The sequence below is a fragment of the Cottoperca gobio genome, chromosome 18, assembly GCF_900634415.1.
Source record: "Cottoperca gobio chromosome 18, fCotGob3.1, whole genome shotgun sequence".
Lineage (NCBI taxonomy): Eukaryota > Metazoa > Chordata > Actinopteri > Perciformes > Bovichtidae > Cottoperca > Cottoperca gobio.
The window spans coordinates 2,929,486-2,956,604 of record NC_041372.1 but is presented as its reverse complement, the minus strand read 5'-3'; the positions used below and the strand labels follow the sequence as shown (position 1 = coordinate 2,956,604).

Below are 27,119 nucleotides of genomic sequence, written 5' to 3'. Positions count from 1 at the left end.
GGGTTCTTTCTTGGCCAACGCTTTCACCGTGTTTCATGAAAATTGGGCAAACAGTTTTTCCATAATCCTGCAAACAAACAGAAAACACAACATCCTGAATGCATGTAAGAAACCAGCATTTTGTTCTTTATGTGGTTTGTTGAGACATTGTTGAGACAAGTTTTAAACAAGGCTGCAACTTCCGATCATCTTCATTACCAATTATAATATGCCCATAATCTTATAAATGTGTATAATGTTGTTTCCATATTAGAATTGTTTCACTATTTCTGCTTGAAAAATCTATGATCAATTATTTTTCTGTCGACCGATGAATCCATCAAGCGTTTTATCTCTAGTATAAAATACAAACAATGCCACATTAATGAACACTTTTGAGTGTTTATTGTGAAAGGTTCTTGGCAGTTTTTGTTGTTTAGCTTCCTGCGTAATGATTCACTCGCTGCAGGTGCTGTGCAGAAAAACAAAATCACCGTTTGGCTAAAACACAATCGAGAAAAGTGTAAAGTGGCCAAAACGCTGTCATCAACACCAAGACTGAAGTGAAGTCTGGATGTAACTCAACACTCTCAGACGCTGTCAGTCAACCTCTGGGTGATGACAGTGCATAAAAGGATCCGGTATAAAAACGACTTACATGAAGACTTTTTAAAAAAGGGATGTGACTAATATATGTGCACAACTGTAAATGGAGATGTGTGAGCCTCTAAAACTGCACACGCATCAAAATGAAGGTAACCAGGGTAAAAAAAATAAAAAATCAATCCCCCTTTTCCCCGCTCTGGAACATTTCCTCTATGTATTGATTACCGCCCCCCCAGTTGCTGAAGCACGTCATTCACAGGATGCATGAATAACATCACAGAAACACATGGCTCAGCATTTGGTCTGTATAGGAGGACTATTCATTAGTTAACAGAAAACCATCCATTCTGTGAGGAGGGACGGAGAGAGGAGCCAGAGGCAGGAAGCTAAGCTAATGATCATAACAGCAATGATCCTTTTACAGGAACTCTGACAAGCAGCCACTTCTTCTGACCTGCTTTTGCCATCATCAAAGTTGCTTCTTATGCTGCTTCCAATGCTAAACTATATCAAAACCTATGAGCTGCATCGTTTTAAGAATTTATACAGCTAAGGAAATACTTCAGAAGTTGTGAAATGCTCGCCGAGTTAAATGAAAAGATCTTCTCATCTACGTAAGAAAGCAAGTAAGTGGATTTCCGGAAAATGCAGAACTAATTTGCTTTGGTGTTTTTGGTGCATAGACGAGAAACGTAAATAAAAATGAGAAAGAAATTAAAAAGTTCTATTAAAAAAAATACAGAAATATGTACAATGTCAGAAAGAGTTGGGCAGGAACGTGCAAACTAAAATGAATCCCATAAGAATAATTAAAAAGATGCTACAATCACATCCATATAGTGGCTTTAAATTACTCAAGCAGTTATATTAATCATGTAACAGTGGATCTCCAGTGGGTGTGGTTAGGGTGGCGCTCACAGGAAGGGTGTAGGAAGGGAAGCAGAATAAAAATAATCTGTGTGATACATTCCAGCCTGCTAATAAGATGCATATAAAGTATTTCTCTTTGTGCAGTATTATCAGTTTATTTTACAGAATAATAATCACATGGTCCCTGTGGCCCGCTGGCATAGAACCCCCCCCCCCCCCAAACATCGACCACAGCGTGCACCGTGTGACCTCACCCACGGTTAAAGCACGGTGTGAACTTGGGTGCTGAGAAAAACATGAGCCACCATATATAAATATATCCATTCTGCATTTAGAGCAGCAGCCTCTCACATACACGAGGCCAGTCTGGTGGCCCAGATCTGGGGAAAGAGGACACCGTGGCTGGGTCACCAGGGGGGACTTTCCTGCCCCGGCCTCTCGCTAATAGCAAGTCATCAAACCTGGCATCCCAAGCAGCTTTAACCTCGGTCGCACAAATGGGGTCAGAAAACATTCTCAGTTCGGCTGGGGTTGGCCTCAGTCAGTGTGTGTGTGTGTGTGTGTGTGTGTGTGTGTGTGTGTGTGTGTGTGTGTGTGAGAGAGGAATCAATGAGGCATGGTAATGCATATAGAGCAGTAACTGTACAATCAAGGGCGTCCCTTAAGTATTGCAAAGCATTACACACACACACACACACACACACACACACACTAAATATTCCTCAAAATTGTACTTGAGGAAATGTACTTACCGTTCACCAAACATCCATAAACTATAGAATTATTGTACAGTTATTATCAATATTAGCAAAAAAAAAATCAGAGCAGCGGTGTGTTACTAACTACTCACACAGACCAGGCTGTGGGTGTTTATGCGTGTGCGTTGGCGTACATGAAAGCAGTCGCACGCGTGGGCAGGCATTGCATAAACATCACATACTGCATAAACATTGGTCGAGGCACTTGATTGAATGCAGCAATGGAAGCCTGGAGGGAAAAAAGCAGAGCGGGGGAGAAGGTCAGCTCCCCTGTCATACCTCCTTCAAATTGGATTCCCTTTAAAGGAACAGACACACCCGACACACTCCCCCGTACAAAACAAACATGCTGGGCGAGCTCTGGGTGCGACCAGGTCGGGGCCTACTTTCTCTTCTGGGGGTTTGCATTAAACATGCAGAGGAGGGAGAGAGGAGCTGCACTCCTTATTATTATTATACATGCTTCACTACAAATGCACTATTATATGCAGAGTTATGTTAGAGGACAGCAGCTGGGAGTGTGAACACTGCATGGCAGCCACTAGATGTCTCTGCTGCTCTGGTGCTGCTGAGCAGGGTAGCTGAGGCCAAGCCTGCTGCCACGGTAACACAGATATTGCAAGGCGACGCCCGCTCATTCATTATTCATAAGGGAGTGCCTTGAGTCGGTTTCCCCGGTAACAGCTGTTAAATCTGCTTTGAGAAGAGGGGGAGATTCCCACTGTCCTGCCCTGACGCTTCATGCTGACTGCATATCTGTTTCGAAGGCCTCTTGTATCAAGTTCCCCTGGATTAGTATTCCAGGCCGGCGCTTTAGACCTCAATGCTCCATTTCATTTAGTGCTCTATTTCCATCTGATGTCAGGCATGTGGATGGTCGGCTCTGCATGTAGTCCGTGTGCAGCTGAACAATTAATTTTCAGTTAATAAATCAATGAGATAATTTGCAGGAGCTCAGAAAGCAGCTGCTCCCGTGTACACACAAGCATAGTGTGCGGAGAAAAATACAATTATTTTGGTTGGAAAGTAAAAAATCTTAACTGAAGCTCCACTTACTAGAGCTTTCAACCACACGGTCTTCTTCAGTGGACAGAGTTGGCTCAGCTGTCGTGGATATTAGGCGTGTAATCTATATACATATTACCTTTGAAATTCCTATGCCTCGTCTGTGTTACCATTTTACAGAGCCCAGTAATGAAATTGCCAAATCATATTTTAGTTGCTTTACTTGATAGAAATGTAACCGATCGTGTAAATGGGCTCATGACATTGTTTCGTATCGATCGAAGGCCCATCAATCTAATTAAATCGATGGTGACTCAGCAAATATCGTATTGTTGTCCAAAGAATCACAACTTGTGACCGCCTCTAATGGATATAAAGTACGTTGGTAAGTCTTCTTACAGAATTGATAAAACCTAAACACCACCTCACCCCACATGTCCATGCTGATCGTGATGTTTAGATGTTGAACAGCATGTCCTGCATAACATTATGTTATTTCTTCTTGTTTGATGCAGCGTGAAAACTTTTGTAACCGAACCATGTTTACAGGAAACTGAAGGGAAGCCCAGTAATGACCGGAGTGATAACAGATGGGGGAGCATCTGCAGCAAGGGATACTCTTCTCACTGGCACTCGTGACGAGGGGGAAAACAGAATTCCCTGCTGCGCTGGTGTCATCGCTGCCCGAGCTTCCATCCCGCTGTTTATTCTAGTGGCAGGGCCAGGAGCCAATCATGCTACTCTATTTCCTTTCTCTTCAAATCAACCTTGTCTCTACTGCCTACAAATCATCACAGGCAGGAAACTGTGTCCAGCTTTGACCCGTCAGTGAACCAGTGATATCCTGACCCGTTCTCTTTCTGAAAAAATGCATTTAAGTTTCCAGTCCATCATCAACACGAGAGGAACGAGACAGTTCAGACGTGGGAACATGTCGTGTTTGAGCCGATTGAGAGTTGTTGTTACTTGTATATAACTAAGAGTTACGATGGTGTTACATTGCACTTGCCTCGTGTGTGCCTGACGGCGTGTATGAAGTTATTAACGCTATAGGTGTGAGCGTAGAAGTGTGTGTTCAGTCTGTCGGTGAGTAAATGATACAACTCCTCCCGTGTCTTGCGCACCACCTGCTGATTAAGCGAAGGGGGTTAGCCCCAAAGCTAACGACAACTAGCTCACTTAAGGTGGGCTGACCTTGAAGGTGGAGCAGCTGTTGTCAAGTCGCTCCTCCGAGTGTCGGTCAGATCAAAACTGCAACTGGTTTATTGTTAAACTGATCGTATTAAAATCGATCTCAACGGTTTAACATTAATTATAAAATCCCTAATCGTGACAGGCCTAGTTAAACAAGGATTAACAGGTGGATCTACCCGACGCATCCTTCACGGTCTCGAGGTTATAATACAACAATTAGCGTCAACAGCGTCATTGAGCTTTCACTCCATCCAAGCACCACAACCATTAGTGATTTGGTTGATGGCTTTTGGGGCCAGTCAGTAATGATGCAGCAGAAAACATTCCATTAATACAAAACTGCAAGCAATCTCCAAAGTGTGCGACTGCCAAATGCACCCCCCTGCTCCCTCCCTCCCTCCCTCCCTCCTCCCTCTCTACACTGCAGTCACTTCAGGACTCAAAGCTCAAACAGTGAAAACTGCTAAATCACTGCTGCTGTGTTTTCATTTAACACAGCTCCCCTGGCAGCTCGGGGTGCAGTGTGCAGGGGCCCGGCTGCGATGGACAGTTGGTCAGCACCTGACACTTAATGCAAAGCCAACACTTTGATCTGATAAAAAGAGGAGGGGGGGGGGGGGGGGCATCCCTGAAGCCAGACTTTATCTGTAGAAAATCACATCCTGTCATGTGTTGATTATCCCGACTCAGCTACAAGTTGGAGGAGTTCTTCTGTGGTGCCTCATGGACCACCTCTGCCTCCGCCCCCCGAGGTCTCATTGGTAATCTGCTCAACTCCCAGCACTATATTGATGGGACCCTGCTGATGCCTCCTCCCTCCCCTTTAAGATTTATGTGCCAACTCGATTGGCCATCAATCACGGGACATGCTCAGTGGGCTTCCAGCTCCGGCAAGAAGCTAAGAGCAGACCAATTCATTACAGAGGCTTTGGTTCCAGCAGTGAACCCCACCCACATGACTGATTAGAGGAGCATCAACAGGACTATAGGGCTGTATTAGTTAGCCGTGTCTGTTCCGTGGAAAATACATCAAACAGATGATTGATACAGTGAATTGGGAACCAAGTAATCACAAAACCACAACTTGTTAAAGTTTTAACATGAAACCTTTAGCGAGAGGGTTGTTTACTTGCTTGGGAGTTGCCGTTTTTCTCGGCTCTTGTATTTAAGCCACTTTATGACAAGAGAGTCTCATTTTCAAGCAGACAGTGAATGATGGGAGAAATAAAGAACACGTAGTCCTGCCAGGTAAGACGTATCTGTGTGCCTAAATAAAGTCAGCTCTAGAAACAAACAGAGTAATCTTTTTCTTTCCGATAACCACTCTTGCTCTGGGAGGCATTTTATCAACTGAAGGTCAGCCAGTTGCAGCAACAGGGTGCAGACCAAATCATTTCAGATACTTACTGTTCCATATTGAGCTCGAGAGGTGCAAATGATTTATCAGGCAACTGGCTGCCAAAACTGAAAACAACATGCGCTTGACATCACTTTGTCTGTTTGTATTGTGTTGTGTTGACTGTGAGCTCTCGGAAGATTAGTTGGCATGGAACAAATGGGGTCCTAATAATAAACAACGATCCAGACGGGCAAACCGCCACGGCATTTCTTGACTCCTTATTGTGCAGGAAGGAGGCAGTGAGGCAAGCTCATGGGGAAAAGAGTAAAGTAATGCGACCTAATCTCAGATCAAAGAAACACACCTGCAGAAAGGAGAAGCCATTGCTCCCCGTGTAACACTCCAACACCAGCAGCTCTGCAGTATAAAGCTCTGTTACGCCGTTTCATCACGAGAGCAATTGCGAAACAGCGTGCACCAGCACCATCACTCTTTCCTTCCCATTTCCATTTCCTGTGGTTCGCCCACCGCCGCCTCCATCCAAACATGCCCCCACAGCCAAAGCAGATACTGTCTGTTCTCCGGGGGAAAAGTGCTGACTCACAGCACAAAGGCAAGTCTATCTTGCTGTGTGGGCACCGAACAGCATCGGACGCCACCAGGTGCCAAATCAATCGGCGCCCGGCCATTTCATTTCTGCACAGCTTCGTCCCTGAATTGACCTGAGCAAAATCAGTGTTGCAGTGTCGAGCTTTTAGTCACTGAACAAGTACAATACTGTGACCAAAAGGTTGTGTACAATAGAAAACAGGTAGTGGTTGTCCAACAGCTGTATTTACTGTACAAGGGAAGTTTAAGACTCCGCTAAATACCATATCGGATCAAATGTAAACATTATTATTAACTTTACTTAAAGGATAGCAATAAAAGATTATGTTTATTTAATGTTTAGGCTTTTTTGCAACACATATTCTCACCTGCAGGATCAGCACGTGTCACTAATAACATTAAATGAAACGACGCCATTCATAATATTGTTATTTACTTCCTGCTGTGATGTCAAAATGACATGAAAAGAAGCACTTGAGAACAATGCTGCCATTAAATACACAACACAACACCGTCACCCTGAGGAAACTCGTGAATGTGACAGTGTGGTTCTGAACCTCTGAAGGTCGATTCTTTATCCTTACCTTTGTTGTTGTAGACATCTAGGTAGTTGGGTGCAGAGAAGATGGTGATAAGGGACGGGAAGCCAGTGGTCTGACTCTTTCTGTACATGCGATATCTGGTAAAACGTCCAAAAAGAGAGGGAAGCGTTAGAAAACATTAAACATTTTACTCATGGATTCATCATCGGTGTTCAACCCTCGGGATATGATTAGCAGGTTTTTACTGTGGTTGTGTGTTTGTCTTGCTGATGCATTAGCAAAGGGGGGGGGGGGGGGGGCAACTTGGTCGAGCCCCGGGAGAGTAAGTCCCTGTGTTGCAGGTTAAACATGCCCTCAAGAACCAACTCAGCAGTCAAACCAAATCTGTGGTTGGTGGTTTGGATACTTGGAACGTGACCTTTAGGTAAACAAAGCATCACCTCGGATGAGTCGTTTGCTGCGCCACACCTTCAAACTAATTATAGAGATTCTTTTTAAAAAAAGGTGCAAAGAAAACATCGGTGGAACTCAACAACATTACATGTGTGGACGAGGGTGGCTCGGGGCAGCAACCTCATGGGAGACGTCGACCGTGTCCCATGTGAACACGCCGTGGGAGTGCAACAGTAAACAACTGTGTGCTGTGCATCCCACCGCCTCCACCTCGCTTAGAGGGAGCTCAGCTCGACACATCCACCCACCTGCCCGTTCTAAAATACTAACTTTTCAAAGAGCCTTTGTTAGACATCCAGGGTGAACGGTTTGGCTGCTGATGAATAATAGACGAGCTGGCGAGTCCTAAATGTGTTTGAATGTGAAGTAAACAACAGAACTTTTCACACATGCACTGCAACCATGAACTTATCTACACCCCATTCTCCGCATGTTGTACGGAGTTCATATGAGAAACTATAAAAGTGATAAAACTTCACAATAGTTCTTAACAAGGTCTGCGAGGATCGTACTCGACACCTCTGACCAGCTGACCCCCCCCCCTCACGCTGGATACATCTTCATTTCTTGGATTAACACGACTTCTCTCAAAGTTCACTCTGCACCGAACCGGCTCTCCAGACAGGCGCAAGCAAACCCCAGAGCAGCGGGGAAGCTTTCGGTTTAATACCCTGGACTGACTCACTGTGTGTCAGTGTGATGGGAGGACACAGAACACTCACCCAGCATCCTGCGCTTCATGGGCCCGGATGATAGATAATAAGTTATTGTGTTGTAGAAAGTCACAGACTGCAGGGTAGCTGTTGAATAAAGATACAAACATTTGGCTTAGTCATGCATCAAGAAAAATCCCAGTCAGATCAAGAAGAAGGATCAATAGAAATAACTAAATAAGTCATGGGTGATATCGATTGTGCTCAGAGAAACAGTGAATATCCAAAACCAACTGTGGCTGTATTACCTTGAAAAGGTTGGCTTGAAGGTTCGTATCAAATTGTAACTTTGCTTGAAATTTAAAACAGGTCTAAAAAGATGTTGCCAGCAATGACTCATAATCTAAATAATATGCTTAACTTTTAAACAAGCGTTCATACTGAAAGAGGAGGAGGTGTGATGCTTCTCAAATGGTGGATTTTATTTGAGAATTAAACTCAAAAAGTGTACGACACATCGTTCAGAACAGACTGAGAGCAGAGCGACAAAAAAACCTTCCTGCCAACCATCAGACTGCAGGATGGCTTCACAGTTTTCCATAAGACAACCTCTCAGCACCAGCTTCTACTGGAACCTTTGCTCACAATGAGAACGGCAGAAGACAATTCACTGGCAGACAGCAAGTCAAATCTCTTGATCTGAAAAACAGTCGCTATTAAAACGGCATTACGACGATACTTCTGAGCGTTTCTTGGGACAAACATGATTAAAACCTCGGAGGATTTGTGAATCGTGGGACGCTGCGTGATGAACAGAGTGAGTGACGGCTCACAATGAGTGAGTGACATCTTTGGATCTGAAACACTTGGTGGATGTGGGAGGATCTTTCTGCATAATGTGGATAAACTCAAGTTGTTTTTGCAGTTTCATCTTCAGACTCTTTGGCTGATTAACAAAAAAAACACTTTGCAGCTTTTACAGCAATAGTGATATTTTAGTAAATCTCCATTACAGTGCGAAATGTAAAACGTTTGTCTTTGCGATTACTTCAACCAGCGGTAATTCTACCCAGTTAAACTTTAAGGTTTAGGACATATTTGTAGGGCTGCAATTCACTATTATTAATAGTAATAAACACATTTAATGGATTAGTCATTCGGTCTATTAAAAGTCAGAAAATAGGGGAAAATCCCAGTTTCTCAAAGGCCAAAATGATTAAGTCTTTAAATGTGTGTGTGTGTGTGTGTTGTGTGTGTGTGTGTGTGTATGTGGGTCATTGATGTCAAGTACTTTGCTAAACAATGTCTCATTTTTACTATGTCTTAATGTATTGATAGACATACACACGTGTATATTACATTACTGTAATGTTCTTGCACATACTACACGGTGTCATATGGGTAAATAAAGAAACAATCAAGGAGAATAATATGTTTGTCATGAAACAATTATTTAGTGCAACCTGGATTCTGTAATCGTAGCTCAACGCCCCAGAAAAATCAAACATCCACATGCAGCAATCAAAACCAAACTATACATTTAGTCTTTCGATCTCTCGGGGGAAGTTCTGAGAGATTAGTTTTTTTCATCCTGCAACAAAACCTGCTTTTTCCAAAATAGCTTTTCCGACATGATTGCGTCTCTGAATCAACACATTACGCTGCGGAGGTTTCATGATTACTGCGCTCACTGCTGTGGCGGTTTGACTGACAGGCTGCACTATTATAGCAGCTTTATTGCACCTCTTAATGTAAATTCCTTTGGGGCGGGCCTCTATTAAAATGTTATATAAGTAAATTAACTTTAATTTGACTGGCCTGCTTTTGTATGCATGCTCAGAAAGCATGCTTGGCGCAGAGGTAAATTATTCTAAATATAAAAAGTGTGTGTAAAGCCATTATGGGAGAGTGAAACCAAAAGGATCATGTCGACGTGAGAACACATGCATTCACAACATCTGTTGGGAGGGATGTGAGAAGGAAGGAGCAGAGAGGGAATTAAAAATGCAATGAGTTTTGGGGGGAGATGGGAAGGAATAAGGAATAAATGTTTTATTTCTCACTTGATTTCCTGCAACAGATGTAAATACTTGCCATATGGAGCCGCTCGACAGACAAAATACATTTTGATCTACTTTGTTTTTTTGGCTGTTTGTTTTTTTTGAGTTTAGAGCTTCTTCCATCTGTCCAACAACAGGGCGCAGATGTTAATGCACTCCTTGGACAACATGAGGAGCTGTGCAAGAAATGACTTAATTGTGTTAATCTAAGTAGCACTTTGCATGTTTGCTGTGTTAAAATGAAACATTTTAATGTTGGTTAAATATCAAAAGCTTGGATTAACACTAATGAAAAAAAGACGAAAGGAAAATCACTTTAGGCTGATTCATTTGTGCTGCTGAGTGGAGGCTAAAATAAAAGCGACCATATTTGAAACATGTGCAATTTCATGCCTGAGTTGCGTTTGTAAAAAGAGTTACGAGTGTGCCTACGGCGCTGGGGGAAATTATTGGTTGCTGCAAGACAGAAGCAACAAAGAAGCTGATGGTTTTCGGGGAGGGGTGTTGAGGAACGGCTCTCTCTCAGTCTGCCTTAAACAGTCTCATAAATCCTCAATGCCAGTGTGATGCCAATTAGCGACCGTGCCCTGGGCAGATGAAGTGAGGGACACTGATGAAAACACGACTGCAGAGGAATTTCCACCAAAATGAGCAGGATAAAAGTACAACACGAGCAGACTGAGCAGTCGTTTGAGGCAAAAAGGCCGCATGCCTCACATATTATAACCCTTCAGTAACGTGACCACATTAAACAACCTGTTGGATCTGCAGTGTAAAGGCTCGCATGAAGAAGTAGAGAGAAATCCACAAACAGCAGAACTGGGAGTTCATTTCTAAGCATGGACATTAAAATACTATGAAGTATGAAACACCTGTTATTAAAAAAAAAAAGGAAAAACAGAATCAGATGAGGAGCCTCCGGACATGTCGGAGTACTTCTGCACGCCGGGGCCAAGTAAGCATTGCTCGGGTCGTAATGAGCGGAGGGAGAGACAGCACTGTGCCTTGTGGTAATGTGCCAGTTCATTACATTCTGTGACAGTGTGAGCTGCCTGCTCCGAGCATTTCCTCTGTTTGTTCAGTTACTCAGCTCAATGGAAGGTAATGTGGGTTACATAAACACTGGCGACGATCTAAGGAGGAGACTGTGGGACTTCTCTGATGCACGCCGTGTTCTAACAACTCTTCGTCTCCTACTCACAGTTGAGGAGTCGCAGCAGTAAGAAAATGAAGGGATGCAAAATGGAAATCTGGCAGCAAGGCTTCTTGATTCAGCAACTCTTTTCTTTTTTTTTCCATTTTGGTTTATGATTACTGGAGTACTTTATCAACCTCCATACCTGACTTTATGTGACTTTATATGCCGTCCTGGGGAAAGTTCATTTCATTATAAATGTCTGAGGGTTTCCACAGATAACGCAGCCAAAACTAATCAGTAGATGATTTATTTTCCCTAAAAGTAGTCAGAACACAGAACAAGCTTTTTGAAACACGGTCATGTTTTTAACTCCAACATAAAACAGCGTTGGCTTCATATGAGTCACATAGCCTGATCACTGCTATGTGATGGTAGTGAGAAGCTTAACACAAAGGTTATAAAACCTCAGATAACTGTAATTGTAAGAGACAGAATACTTGCCTGTAGAAGTAGGAACAGCCTCGCACTGTGTTGTGTGTGAAATGCTCTTGGCTCTTCTCGTTCCCAAAGTCCTCCAGGGGGTCGGACCACAGCAGATCGCACATTGGTCCGTATGCTGGGGGCTCTTTGAATCTGTCTAGCTGTGGAAGAAAGAGTTAGGACTCTTGTCAGCCTCTTTTACTGGGAAGCTGCACACGGAGCGAGCATCCTGCTGCTGAGGAGAAAATATGTCTGTGAGAAGTGCGATGGCTGCTTCTGCCATGATGATGAGAAATAAAGTGATTTGATATTCTATTCAAGGTACAAAGCAGTGGAATATTAAGAACATGCAGTATGCATGACGCGTCAAAGCATCTTTCAGTACCTAGAAGGCTTTTTGTTTTTGGAGCAATGAACTTACTGTAAATGACTTTGCTTTCAGCTCCTCCTCGAACAAAAGCTTGTGGATTACTGGATGGGTCGCATGATGGACACTTCAATAGAGCAAATTCTATTATGCATGCCCTCTGATTGCAGCCACAAAACCCATTTGGGATTATTGAATTAGTTTGAAAGCAGGATCCGACTCTTCAACATTTTTTTTTATCAGAGTGAGGAGCAGAGCCGGTGCTCACGATCCCTTGTGTCCCGAGCGTCGTTTGAGACACATTTGGCAGAATCACTTCATACATTGCATCTAAGATTGTTATTTTCACATCATGCTAAAACGAACAGTTTGTTCCCTCGTTAAGTTTAAATTAATTCAGAAAATACATGAGGCGGACAGGAAGTTTCAATTGGATTTTTAAAGCCATTAAAGGAATAGTTCACCCACAGAATGACCGTTTGTACATCAATAACTCTCCTGTGCTGCCTTCAATTCTAGAAGAAAACTTTGTTTTTCTCACATGCCTCCATGGTGGACAAAGAATTAACAAAATAGAGAAAAGTCTTGATGAATTTATGTATTTTTAACCACAACAAAACATTTGCAAACTCTCACACAACTCAAGTATAATCCAAGTCTCTGTCCAGTCGTACGCTCACGATATCACAAATAATCACTACAAACGTACTCTTTAAAGACACTTCTACATAAACACTCTCGTGCTCCACATTTCATTCAGGAATTTAATAAAAGTTTTTTGTCAAACTAACAGAGTTATTTATAAACGATCATTTTGCGGGTGAAGTATTTCTCCACCGGCCACCTTCTGTTAAACACACACACAACCTGTAGCTTTTATGAAACTGTCTCGAATCAGACACATACTTTCCTGATGTCGTCAAGATTTGTGATTTCTGGAGACAGTCCTCCGTGTACACACAGGAACTGCTGGTTCATAAGTGCAGCCAGGGGAAGGCAGTCGAAGGCGTCCATACATGCGTCATATATCCTCTCTGAATACTTAATTCTACCTGTCATGGGGGGAAACAGGGCAGGGAGAGGAGAGCATGCCAAGTCAAACAACGCAGCTCTCATACATTGGGGCAGTGTGCTGGACTGGGACGGAAAGGCTCTCCGAAGTGCCAGAAAACTTCCCAAACACATTTTAAAAACAGCACAATTTCACAGCTCTTTTCTGTTTTTTCCCCTCTCCGTCCGAGTCCAACAGAAATAGTTCTGACATGGGTAAATATCGAAAAGGGCAAACATCTGAATGAATCCTGCATCAGGCCAGAGGGCGTTTGAGGGGGATGCATAATAAACAGCTTTTAGAAAGAACAACTCGACTCTCCATCCACTGTTGCACAGGTTCACACACCAGACTGCTTCAACTCAATTAAGATCAAAAGGTATAGAAAGAAAGCATTACTTACATTCCTGCTTAAATGTGAAATACTCTGTTAAATGTCTACATTCATGATTCCCACGCAGCAAAAACAGTGTTTTGGGGTAAAGGATCTTTAAGGCCCACAAGTACAGCACACACTGAAACAAAGAAGCACAGAAAGGGTTAGGGATCAGTTGGCTTGTCATCTTTAAATAACTGCAAACATGAATTCAGACTTTGTACAAGATATTCTGCCTATAATGAAACATTCATGCAGCACAGTTCAGGCTGCTGCAAGAGATGACAATTCTTCAGAGGAGTCATCAGAGGGCAGGCACAGCACGCTCCATTACAATACATTTTATTAATAAAAAGTATATAGTTCAGGAGATGAGATGGCAGGAAATGCATATCCAAGTCATTTCCAACCCGCAGTCGCAGATTAAATTCATGTGTTTTTCTTCAAATGACAAATCTGTCTGTACACAACCCAAAGAAACACATTTGCAATCCATGCAGCTACGTTGGAAGTTATTACAAAAAGCCTATATATCTGCAGCCTGATTTGATCTGTGCTCAAAGAAAGCTATTAATAAACACAGTGTCACACTTGATTAAGCCCTCGTGAGGACAAAAACAAATACTCACTTCAATACTGAAATACCCTCTGTCAACGTAGTCCCCCAGGAAAAGGTAACGCGTGGACGCTGGTGATCCTCCGACTTCAAACAGCTTCATCAGGTCAAAGAACTGCCCATGGATGTCTCCACACACTGGGGTAAGAGGAACAAAAGCTCATCATGATAACTGCTATTTTTACAGCGGAGAAACAAATGAAAGCTTCTACAACACCGATTTGCATATTTCAATATCTTCTGTCAGATGTGAAAAGCTCCGACGATTTCCCAGTGAATCTGGAATTTAAGACGGCAAAAAAACCCATCCTACATATGTGTAGCAGTATGGAACAAATGTTCATAATTACAGAGACAACATCTGGTAGTTCACTACATCATTAAATAATGTGAACATTTATTTATACAAACGGCTCATTTGTAAGTGAAAAAGGCCTCGTTATGGATGCTCCACGTCAGCCCTGCAGCCCACGCTTACTGCAGGGCATCATGCAAACAACAACAACAATGATGTTTCTACTAAATAGGATAAATACCACAGAAGCTTTTCCAAACTCAACGTTCAATAAAATGAGGCTTTTAAAATCTGAATCCATTCAAAGAACAGGAAGGAAACGGTTGTAGGTATTTATCCTGGCGTATCTGTGGCACAGACACGTGTTGGGATGTCACTCTGTCCAAAACACAAAGATATTCCCTTTAATGTGACATAAAACAGAAGAAGCAGATGTCATTAGGAGCACTGGAGGCGGAGGAACATGCACTAGTCAGGATACAGTTACAGCAAATATGAAACATCATTTTTATTAAAGTTACGAACTGTAGCTTTTCATCGATCATCCAAACAGAGGAGGATTATTACTCCTTCGACTAATCCTTGCAGCGCGACTTGAATCAAAACACGAGATCCATCAAACTTAGAGTTATTACCATCCATCAATCAATACTTCAGTGTAACAGATTTCCATTCACCGCCACATCCTGTTTACAACCTTAGAGGTTTTTAACTGGCTCGACATTTGGACACGCCCATGTTTGTGCTTTCAGTTGAATCCGTTTCCTAACATGTTCCGTTACCTGTGATTACAAATCTGGGTCGTCACGGCCGTGAACAGATGCTGAGAACACTTCCACCTCGTCCCAACAGCGCTGACAGTTCTGTTACTCCACGATATCGCTCGTGTCATACGCTTCCTGTGCAGCGTCTAACAGCAGCTGTTAAAGAGAGTCAGGGGAGCGTTCTTGGACAAACCCATCGACGTCAGAAATCAGGACCGTAAATCGCTCAACCTGGATTGCTTTCCTATCACCCAACGTGACCCTGTGCTCTGTTACTCCCCGGGGGGGGCAGGGGGCGCAGAGGCCACAGGAGATTTGCTGCTTCGCTGACAGTGACTGACAGGGAGTCTGATTTAAGGGCCTCGAGTCCATTTTGTAAAAACTCTAAAGGTTAGTTCGGGGGGTCGGATGCATCTGGTGGGGACATTCTTGGATTTCTCGGCATAATTAGAATTAGCAGAGTATTTAAAATATACTAAAACATCTCTGAATTTGGAGACAGTTATATTACCAGAATATGTGGCAGCTTTAATGAGGATTTGTAGGTGTTTTTGTTTCAGATTTATTTTCCTGCACATTTGTTGTTTGTTCTAATGTATTTATATGATGCTCTTCAAAATCAATACATTTAAATTAAATAAAAACACAGATATTAGCAGGTATTTTCCCGGGAAATGGGAGCAGAGTCAATTCTTTTATTCTCTTTTTTCATTTTCAGCACTGCAGCTGGTGCATTGCTGACGGAATAAGCCTCAACCAGTTGTAACTACTATTGTTTTTACTGCTTTGTTAAATGATGGTTTCAAGCCTTCACTGTATTTGTGATGGCGGTCACATGGGGTCTTATATAATGTGTCCATGACCTCTGATGTCGTATCCGCTGGTATTGCGGGCAACAAATGCCAACACATTTAAAAAGCACAGAATGAAATCCATACAGCCGGTGTGATCAAAACACCAATTAACGCAAACAGGCTCAACTGAATTTAAGCCGTTCCACTTCAGTACACAAGTTTGAAAAGTCTCCTCCTTCACCTGAGAGCTGCAACAAACCAAACAACAATCAGCAAAATCAGATGTGAACACGAGGATAAGCATGGAATCCATGTTTGATGCCTCAATTAATCTATTCTTCAAGCAATCTGCTAATTAAGTGATTAAAAACATGGATTGAAATCTAATTTGAAAAGGACACACAGTTTCTATTCACAAAGCTTTTTTGTTGCTTTATGAACTGTATATCTAACAGGAAGAATTACAAGCGTGTGAAAAAGTCTTTGGGAGAGATACCCAATTAGTGGGAGCTGGAGGACAACGTTGGAGAGCAATTATCTGAAGTTACGAGCCTCGTGAGGCCGCTCTGAGAAGCAGCTCTCCTTGACTGTATCGTAAACCTCTGCTTTACCATTTGTCTTTTATTAAACCCACACTGTGCAACTGTTTAAATCCACAGTCGGGAACAACTTCAAAAAAAGAAGCCTCGTTATTTGTGTCCGACTCCCTCTTGCAATCAGGCCGAAGCTACGACAGGACAAACGTGCAACGCTGGTTCGTAGATTGGTTGTAATGTTCCTGGTTATTGGAACAGAAATGGCTCAAACTTTGCTTAAATGAAGAGAACTTCAGTTGTAGCTCGTGTTTAATTAACGTTCTTAATCTCATTAACTGCATGTACTACGAGGAGATCCTGCATACCTTCATGTGTCGCAGGTTTGGTCCCCAACATTCATCCTACACTATATTAATCTTTACAACACCGAATCGTAAAGATCATACTCTTCAGTTAAAAGTCGTCAGAAGATCAGGACAGCACTTTATTTAAAGTGTTATGTTCTGTGGCGTAACGTGGATTGAGAGAAACATAGGTGACATTATCTAATGTTCTATTCAAATCATTGTTTCATTTAGGATTCAAATACTTGGCGGTGAAGTAAAAAGCCAATGTAACTTTTTTTAATTAAGCTTTAATTGGGCTGAACCGATGAAGGAAATTAAAACCTGCATCGACTCTTAAAGCCTATTAAGTGTTAAGTTTATGACGATAAATACAAAACAGCAAATAAAGCAGGAGTTGTTTTACTTTACTCCTGAAATAAACACAATTAAAAAAGGCACTTTGCAGATATTTCTTGTTTTTTGCATCCTTCACTTTAAGGATTAATGTACTACTCAACATCAAGATGCAATAAAGTGGGACTGTTTTCGTTTTATCTTTTATCGCAACACCAACACATTACAGTACAACAGTTGCAGATTACATGTTGAGTGTCCTGGTCTTGTCAAATAATGACAGACAGTGACGTTGGTGGTTCAACCACCACTTGTAATCAGTTGACCCGTTGATGTGACTTTATGTGGACCATTTTGAAATAACAGTTATAAGCAGCTGCTGGCCTGATAAAGGACCTCTACGAGCATCACCGCTGCAATGCATCCATTGTGAGTAAACACACAGAAGCCATCTCCTCTGTAAAGTCATTCTCCTAAAGATCCCTCACATTACACTCTGCCCTGCAGCACTGTACGGTCTGAAGGGACGACCACCAAGAGAGCAATTACTGTGAACATTTAGTGCTCACAATGTTCCCAATACTTTCATGTTTTTAGAAGCCAGCTCTGCAGGAGGGAGTCCGGTGAGGGAGTAAGAGGCTGCAAGTCCACCTGAAGCACACGTCAAACACACCGTGTGGGAGGACTGCGCCTCCAGCTGACCTTTTGGAAAGCTGTCACTTGCTGGTGAATAAAACAGCGGGAGGGGGACACGGCGAAGGCGAGAGTTTAAATATTGGCCAAGAATGTGATGGTCACTGGGAATTGTAGTCATCTGTGCGAGCGTGGACGATGCTGGTCGATGAAAAACAAAGAAAAAGGCTACAATGACACACTCCTCCAGCTCAGGGCTCTGCTTTATTGCAGCAAACACACAATCCATCCATCGCTCCAGTACACCTACAGACATGCTTCGCCTCCCTCCCTCTTGTCACACAGAAACGAGGTGAGAAGCAGAGCCCACATAAGAAGAGCAGGTGGGAGTACATTATCTGGAGTGAGACTGAGTAGCAGCATATCAGCGGGCAGCAGCTACTGAGTGGGTGGTGGGCATTACACAACCTGGCTTCAGAACCTACACAGGCCACTCCAAAGGCCGGGCTCATTGAGCGAGAGAAATCCACGGTGAGACAGACGGTGCCAGATCATGTTTTGATTGAGACTGCATGATAACAATACCCCCAGTTCTATGATGGCACTCGGAGAGCTTACATCCTGGCAGAGCGTGCATTTATGCAAAAGGCGGAGCTTTCAATCTGTTGTGAACATCACAACTGCATTTGATGTTTAACAAGCTGCCATCTCCAGTACAGCAGCGACAATGATTTAGTGTCAGACTTTGAAGAGCTCCACCAACTTCAAGTTACTGTGATGGTGTAAACCCCTGGCTCCCAAACCTTTACACATGGGGACACGTTATGGCCAAAACACCCCTTTGTCATAGCTTCTGTATTGTTTGTCTATGAGCTCTGGATTTTCTTTATTCAGAGGAATAAGGAGGGAAAATATATTTTTATTTACAGAAAACAGGGAAAAAAATGCAGAAAGATTTTTCTCTCATCGAGCTACAGTAGTTTTGCAACCTTCTGATTTATCTAGCGAGTTCTGACCGTCATGCATAGACCAATACTGATCGATATGTCAGAGGGTAAAAATGTTTTGAGGAGTATACATGAGCCAATAATACTCAATAAGCTAATATCCCTCCAGCTGTAAAATCCTCATTAGTATATTTTTCGTTGACAGTTGAGTAACAACCTACTGGAAAGGTTCAGCGGCTGCACAGAGAACGCACACTTCACATTAAAATAATAAAATTGTCATCTAATCAAGGTTCGACCTTTTCAAAGTGCACACAGGAAATTCCACAACTAAGGTCTTAACATTTCACACACCAAGAATAAATCATTTCAAAAGAAGTATCTAATGTTATGAAATGCAAACAGCGAAGGCTAAAGAGACTCGATTAGATTATATTGGTCACCTAATACATCTCGTAAAGAAAAAGCACTTAGTAAAGTAAAACCAGTTTCATAGTGTTTGAGGATGTGAGAGCTCTAACGGGGGCCGAGCGCCCGCACCGCTCACAGGTGATGAACGGTGCAAGCGCTCGCCGTTGCCTGGCGATGTGGCTGTAGGAGCTTTATGGATGGGTGTGTGAAGGCCATGGCAGCAGCTTGTACTCGGGAGCCTAAGCCAGCTCCGTTCGTCACACGCACCCCCTCCCTCCGGGGAAAAAACCCCACCTGCCATCTGGCCCAACCAGGAAGTGACTATGTGAACGTGAGAAGGGGAGCGAGAGCGATCTCTGACAGGTCATGGTGCTTTACATCCACGATAAATATTTACTTTCTAATTTGCTGACTGTGTGTCATGTTGGAATAGTAGATGTGCTAACGGGGGAGACTGAGGGAGAGAAAGAAGCAGTCCCTGAGCATGACACGAGATAAAACATGGCAGACAGAGAGAAGAGGAGTACGGAGAGAAACAAAGACATGTTTCTAGAGAATGGTGTGCGAGTTTGGGAGCACTCATGAGAGGGAAACACAGCAGGATCACGAGCACGCGCAGCAGAGAAATCCTTGTTGAAAAGGACGAGTGAGTGGGAGAGGGGTTGAGACAGGGGGTGTTGAGTGGGAGGGAAAGAAGTGCCTTATTGCTGCGCTCGTGTACACAAGTGCACGCACACAAACACACACGCTGCTCCACAGAACAGGAGCTGTCCACTGTTTCTATGTAACACAACAAAGGAAGGAGGTTTGCTGGTCGAAACAGTCGCTTCAACTGATCTGAAATCTGAAATAAAAGACGTATAAGCTTGTGACGGAGCCTTCTCAGAAATTAAATTACAATCTGACCGCATGCAAAGATCAGCGTTAGAGCAAGTTCACACACAAGAAACCAGATTGTGATCCGGGTTAAGGCAGGAAATGGTAATACATTCTTACATGTTGAATTAAACATCTAGTTTACATCATTCAAGGTGACATTTTGAAGCCAGCATTGCCATATTCTAAGTGTATTTACATCTTATATAATAAACACTGTCCCTTTAAGAGATTTCTTTTCTTGCTCTGAACTCCAGCAGTGTGAAGACAGGCTCGGAGAAAGATCACAGCTTTTCCTTATTGTGCATATGTGTGTAAGTTTTATAAATAGCCTTCTGCTTCGCTGTAAAAATGAACTTATTTAAACTGGAAGATCAATACAATTTGGTTGAGTTTCATTCTGAGTAAGTATTGAATTTGCTTGGCTACGCTGCAGAGTCACCCTCCACACTGGGTCCACTGTGGTACTTTGTGATGCACATGAATCCCTCACAAACATTTAGTTACATGTACACAATCAGAAATCTAGTGCAAACCTGAAGACAGGCAGCAAATAAGGCTCATTAATGTCATGTTTCTGTTCAGCTTCACTCTCTACAACAGCCACACAAGATATTCCATTATTATAATAATGGCCTCAGTTAAACATACAGACCCGCACTTTTGTTTAAAAAGGGCCGTGCATTCATGAATTTAAGTAAGTACGATGTCTGCCAAATGTGAGCGTGGACCTCTCCAGACTGTATTTTGAGAGTTATCTCGTATTAGAAAACGATGGGTTGCCATAGATCCTTTGAGGAGGTCTGTGTCTCTGAACGACATCAAAGAAGCCTCATCACAAAGTCTAATGAAGGAACCACTTGACCAGGAAGAAAGACGACAATAGATGCACTGGATCTGTGCATATGCATCAGCGAGCCACCTCTCAGTCTGCTCATTCAGCAGGAACACTGAATACATGCAACACAAAATAAATTCATCTTAAAGAAATGACAGAAAATGTTCAGCTTTTCATCATGTTTTCAAAGTTAATTGCGCTTAAAAAAAAGAGATCATTTAGTTATTTTAGCTTTTTCCAAGGTAAGCAGGTCAAAACAGCTCGTCTGTGCCAACTGAGGGAAGGTCACTAAGCTAGTTCGTTTTGGCAAACTGGATGAACTAAACCCGTGTGTTTCCCAAAATAAAAAAATTGCACTGTTATAGCTAGTCACAACATGGCCCATGTGAGGCCTGGAGGCACAATGACTCACTTAAATAAGAACATGAAGTTTATATGACTGTAAGCATGCAGTCCTCTCTTAAAAAGGGACCCGAGGGTGCGTTTCAAATCCAACACACGTGCCTCTGCAAGTTTGGGCGGCACAACTTATTTTAGGTTAACATGTAGCGTGATTGTGATTTGGACTCGTGCACTTTCATTGGGACATTTGCTTCTTCTGCCATGTCTGACATGTCAGTTCATCCTAAGAGCTGTTAAGCGGTGGTGAAGCTTTTATTTTGTGAGTAAGTAAGAACTCGGAGAGGAAACAACAGTACAAAGGAACAATAAATACAAGTGTAATGAAAGCAATCTAGCAAAATAAGCAGGACTATTATAGTTATCAGCACTTCTTTACAGACATTTCTTATCATACTGTGTTTAGTCTTTGGGCACATGAGGCTACCGTTCCTAAAATATAGTGAAATAATAGAAAACACAGCAGCTCAAAGTGCCTCCAGACTGAAACATGGTGAGAAAAACTCACATTTCAGCCAAAACAATCTGACCGATTTGAAATATTTGTTCTTCGGCTCGCCCAGAGAAACATTTATTGTGAGCACAGATGACAAACAACAATGTGACTAAATGTGACTACTGACCTGTCACAGGGGCCTCGATGTCCAGCAGGTTCTTCTCTGCACGCAAGATTGTGGCGCCCTCTCCTATGAGCCTCAGGGCCACCGCTTCCTCCACGCGGCCTTCCTTGGTTAGGTGAGCTTTCAGCACGTCCACTTTGGGCTTCCCATCGCTGTCAAACACCTCTTTAGCCGTCAGCCGGTGACTGGGGGGGAACGGGACAGCTGCAAGGAAAACAAAAAGCATCATTACGTCTGCTTTCCAAATATATTTACGGGGCTTTAATATACTTTTCATTGACTCAAGGCTTATGAGGATACACAGTTAATTCCACATCACTGAACAAAAGGCATTTAAGCCGTTTGATTAGCAGGTACTTTGTACCTTCCAGGGGATCTACTCCCTACAGGAGAGGAGTTAGTGTTCCCTCCCATGCTTCCAGCCCCCCCCTGAGACAATTTACCAGATTGCTGCTATGATCTGTGAGTCATTCAATTTTCAATATTTATAACAGACCCACACAATTTCTAGGTGTTCACAGCAAAAGTGATTACATTTTGCAATGAAGCACAGAATATAATATTTTTATTTACATAAAAGCCTTTGATGTGAGCGGTGTTTAATATGAAACCAGTTCTCCATTTAAAAACGCTCAGTTTTGTGTGTGGTTAGGAGAAGAGAGACATCATCTCCAGTTTGACATTCATTTACTTATTTGTCAGTCACAATTATTCAAAAGCATAAAAACATGTTTTTTTCCTGAGAGTCTTGAAGGCATCGTGGAAATCAGACTAACCAAATCCAAAACAAATCTCCGTTACTGTCAATTTAATTAATGGCTCATAAAAAGGATTTTTAGCTTTTCACAGAAATTCTTTTTTGGGATCTTGGATACAACAGATGCATTCAAGAGCCTGAATCGTGTTTGCATGCATATTATTTACAACGGTGAACTGTCCAATCACAGCACAACAAATAAATGGTGCACATTGTCGATCTTTAGACGGACCTCAAATGAAGAGCGTGCTCTTGTAACAAAGGAACAGAAAGCCCACAATGCAATTCTTTAAACCCGACCTCGTGCAGCAGCTGACATCAAGCAGGTCAAGTTAAACCATCATTTAAAAAGGTACTTTTAGTGGCGCTTAAACAAAAGACTCTTCTGTTAATATTTCCTTTTTTACAACCTCCTGATGAGCATATTACTTTCTGACAGCAAAGGTACAAAAAGTACATAATTAAAAACCACTTCCTGTGGACTTTTCAATTCTGCAGCAAAAAAAAAAAAAGACAAGCTCTTAATTAACGTCCACTTGCAGACTTTGCACACAGAGTACAGGTGTGACTAATGCACTAAGCCAGTGGCAAATACTGTTGAGTCGGTAACTATGTGTGTGTGAGTGCGTGTGTTAACATCCATCCTTCCCAAAGGTGACATCAGAGGTAATCAGACCTGCACTTCATCCGTGTCACACTTTACTTAGTGACAGATGATATTTGGGATCCCGATGGCAGTAATTAAAGCTTTCCAACAGGTGTGTGTTGAAGTTGCAGATTTGTACCCTGAATATTTTCAGCGTTACTTAATCGTCTAAATCAGCACGAGGCAGACTGTACGACTGATCACTTACACGTTTGTTCTTGAGACAACTAAAGAAACCTAACTTTGCCTAAAGCCAACAGATATAAGAAACCTATATCGAATAAAAGTCAACATTATGATGCTGGGAAGCTTTTCCTCCTCTTTCCTGCAACCATCTGCATCTTACAGCCAAATAAACACTCAATGTGCTTAAAACAATCTTTTAAAAACAGCCGAATGTCTCCAGAACTTATCTGCTGCATTCTAACTAGAGATAGAATGACCCGAGGCCCAGGTCGGCTTGCCCCGAGCACCTGCTGTGCAACTGTAGCCCGAGCTCAGGGCCGCGGGGCGTCAGCACACTGGAGATGTTGGACACAAGCGTGCTTATGACACCGTTTGAGTGCATTTTCCTTCTTGAAGAGAATGACATGACAATGTAGGTCAAGAATCTGCAACATTATTACACCACAGATATTCCCTGGATGATTAAAGGCGTCTTTATTTCCTCCGCCAAGGAGCTGGTGGAAGGGTGTAGCACGGGCCAAGGAAGAACCCGTCACATTACATTTCACTTTCATTCACATTGTGAGACTTATGTGTCGGAATAAATCTGAGAGATGAGTCGGAAACACAGATCATAATGTACCATATTATACTATATTATGTCACGTCGACCTTTGCATCTATATTCTACTATAGTAACACAGAGTACCATCATTCATATATAAATCTGCTTTACACGGTTTGCATTGACTTGTTGACTCTGCTGCTATTAATCAATAAGTTGTAGTTTCTATTTTCTTTCTTTCTGTAGTTTAAGTACCTCCTATTATTTATTCCTGTAACTTTCTATATGTATTGGTAGTCGTTTCTGTCCTCGCAATGCTGCAACGACTGCAATAAAGATGCATCTTAATCTTCGCAGTCAGATAAAGGCGGAGGCTGCGCTGCTCAGAGTATTTCCTTTAGCCCACATTGTTAACCAATTAAGGTTTACTGCAATGACAGTTAAACTCCTAAGGCTGTCGACCACAAACATGCTGTTCTTGAATCTGAACTTTGTCAGCCTAAACCAAGTAATCTCAATTTCAACTCTCTGCAAAAAGCATTTAGTGTGTGTGTGGAGAGGTAGCTGATAACAACACGGGATGTTTGGGGAAAGCCTTATCGAATGGCTGTAACTGTTATCTCCACCAGGCGTAAGCCTGTCGGGAGATAATGTGTTCTGTCGTGTGTGTGTGTGTGTGTGTGTGTGTGTGTGTGTGTGTGTGTGTGTGTGTCTACACGCATCTGTTTGTCCCCAGATAATCTCGCACACAACTGGAACCATCAGCCGAATATCTCTTGTGCTCATTCATAACTGTACGCTCACAGACGACTCGTGGTTGCAGTGATTCACAATTAAAAAAAACTATTTCACTGTTTTATTCCGTCATTAACTGTCGACTCCTCACTCCTCTTAACCGGACGTCAGGGGCCGCAAGTGTTCAAAGCCTGACACCAGAGCATCTACACATTCTGGATATGTTATGATCCACTAAAGTTTGGCACGATACAGGATATAAATCCCTGTTTTTGTCATCTTCGCAGGCATCTTGGCTGTAATGGAGCCGGGAGATCCAACTCTTCTTAGTTTGGGAGAGTACCGAACATGCACATCCGTCGGTGACGATGCGACACAATGTCGGCCTTTGAGTCGAGTTCATAGCAATTTGCAGAAGATTGGTGTTCACACGAACACTGCAGCAGTTAGTGCCATCGGAGTAGCTGTGTGTGTTGACCACATCTGCTCCCACTGAAGTGACAAAACATAACATCTTCTAAAATTCAAACGCTAAAGAATAACATTATTCTTTAACAGAAATAACCTGTGTGAAAGCTGTGGTTGTTGAAGCACTGGCATCCTTTCAACACATCATCCCTCCATTTCCTACAGTCATGACAATGGAAACACTGAACTTTCCCCCTGTGGAATTTCTAACAGCCCTCTTATTAAAAGGAGTAACACCCTCCTCTGCCAAAACCTTACATGACACGATGTAATGGTGGGTTCTACGCTCTGAAGAGAAAGGCGTTACCTCATGACAAAAATTAAAACTCTAAAAAAGAGATTAACAACTCAGTCGAGGAAGAAAAATCATCAATCTTTTGTTGTGTTCAGTCATTTGAACAAGAAAATAAATGGTGATGTCAAATACGGGTCAGGTCTTTCTCAGTTATTAACCGTTCAAATATAAGCAACTGCCTCGATCTCAACCCTTTCCCTTACACAGAACATCCCACACAGCAGTTGTTGACTGTGCAGAATAACCCTTAGCTTCTCTCCTTTCACACGGAGCCGTGACAGCATCAACTGACCTCCGGCTACCGAACTATGACTCAAAAGTGGTCTCCATTAGCCGCTTTTGCCTTCATTAACTGCACCACTTCTGTTCCTTCTGTTATGTAACTGCAGAATTGCACTGCAGCCTCGAATCTTAAACGAGAGAGCAATGAGGAGAGTGAGAGAGGGTCAGAGAGGATGAAAGAAACAAACAGATTCAACTTTCCCCACTAATTCGTCTCACATTGTAGTTTCCAAGATACAAATGAAAAGGCATCTATCAGCCGTTCGGTTGAGAGACTACCAGACAACTAAACCTCTGAATGTCTGGAGTGTGTGTTAAATAAACTTTAACGTTTATGAAATAAAAGGATACTATCCAGCAACGTTTAATGATTTTTCTTTGTCAGTGGATCAGCACCGAGTCTTAGGTGTTGAACTCACAGCGCTTCATCGACCCCAGCAGTTCTGTTCATGCAACATTCGTGAGTAGAATAATTATACCCGAGTATAGCAGACATTCAGGTGGGATGCTTAAGAAAGCGGTGCAGTGCATGCGAGACTGCTGAGAAGCAGTGGGGAAACGGGCAGCTTGATATGTTCAGGTTGGTGTAGTTCAGAGCTAATGCGATCCTTCAGAGGAATGAGACAGCGGGAGGTGCGCAGTCATATGGTGCTGGACAGATCAGCTTAATTGGAGAAAGTGAGACAGACTGTTGCAGCGCTCACAAAAGCAGCGCCTGGCTTCATTTAGTGAACAACACCGGCTGCAACCGTGATTCTGAACAGGCATGTCTACAATTCCTGTGTATCGTCTTCTTTCTTGGCCTTGTCAGCCGTCTGAAAGTTGCCTGTGCTGCACCTTACATTATAATTACAGTAGCAACAGCACAGTCACGTTCAGTGATTTTCAGAAGAGAGTTCTGGCATTCAGAAGAGCAAAACATGACTTCCATACAAACTGAACATGCCTGTACTTTGTGCTATAGCATCAACAGTAGTTTAAGAAGTACTCCAATTGATATAATACAGCTGGACTCACACAATATGGGCAGTCAATCGATATCTAACTAGTGCCACTACTGGTAGTCATGGTGCCAGTTCAATGTCATCAACTGCACAGCAATACTTATAGCAAACATTGAGCCGGACTGTCATGAAGAGCAAGCGGTCTGCTGGTAGCTGCGTCTGTACGAAGCAGAAGAAGTACTCTTTTACTAAAAGTATGAGCAACACTGTAGAAATACTGTTAAAAGTAAAAGTACTGCATTCAAAATACTAATTACTGATGCATTTATGTCACTTAAATGTTGCAGCTGATAAAGCACATTTTAACACATGT

General features: G+C 42.6%; 1 protein-coding gene across 2 annotated transcripts in view; it reads right to left on the bottom strand.

Annotated features, from left to right (window-relative positions):
- The window catches only part of LOC115023688 (serine/threonine-protein phosphatase 2B catalytic subunit alpha isoform), a 50,018-nt gene that overhangs the window by 4,803 nt on the left and 18,096 nt on the right, over nt 1–27,119 (bottom strand). For both annotated transcript variants that reach the window (XM_029454885.1, XM_029454886.1), the window contains exons 2-8: nt 21,893–22,093; nt 14,110–14,234; nt 13,508–13,619; nt 12,960–13,105; nt 11,708–11,847; nt 8,078–8,155; nt 6,945–7,039 (exon numbers count right to left, since the gene is read on the bottom strand). In XM_029454885.1, the coding sequence (XP_029310745.1) occupies nt 6,945–7,039; nt 8,078–8,155; nt 11,708–11,847; nt 12,960–13,105; nt 13,508–13,619; nt 14,110–14,234; nt 21,893–22,093 (897 nt within the window). The remainder of the gene's footprint in view (nt 1–6,944; nt 7,040–8,077; nt 8,156–11,707; nt 11,848–12,959; nt 13,106–13,507; nt 13,620–14,109; nt 14,235–21,892; nt 22,094–27,119) is intronic.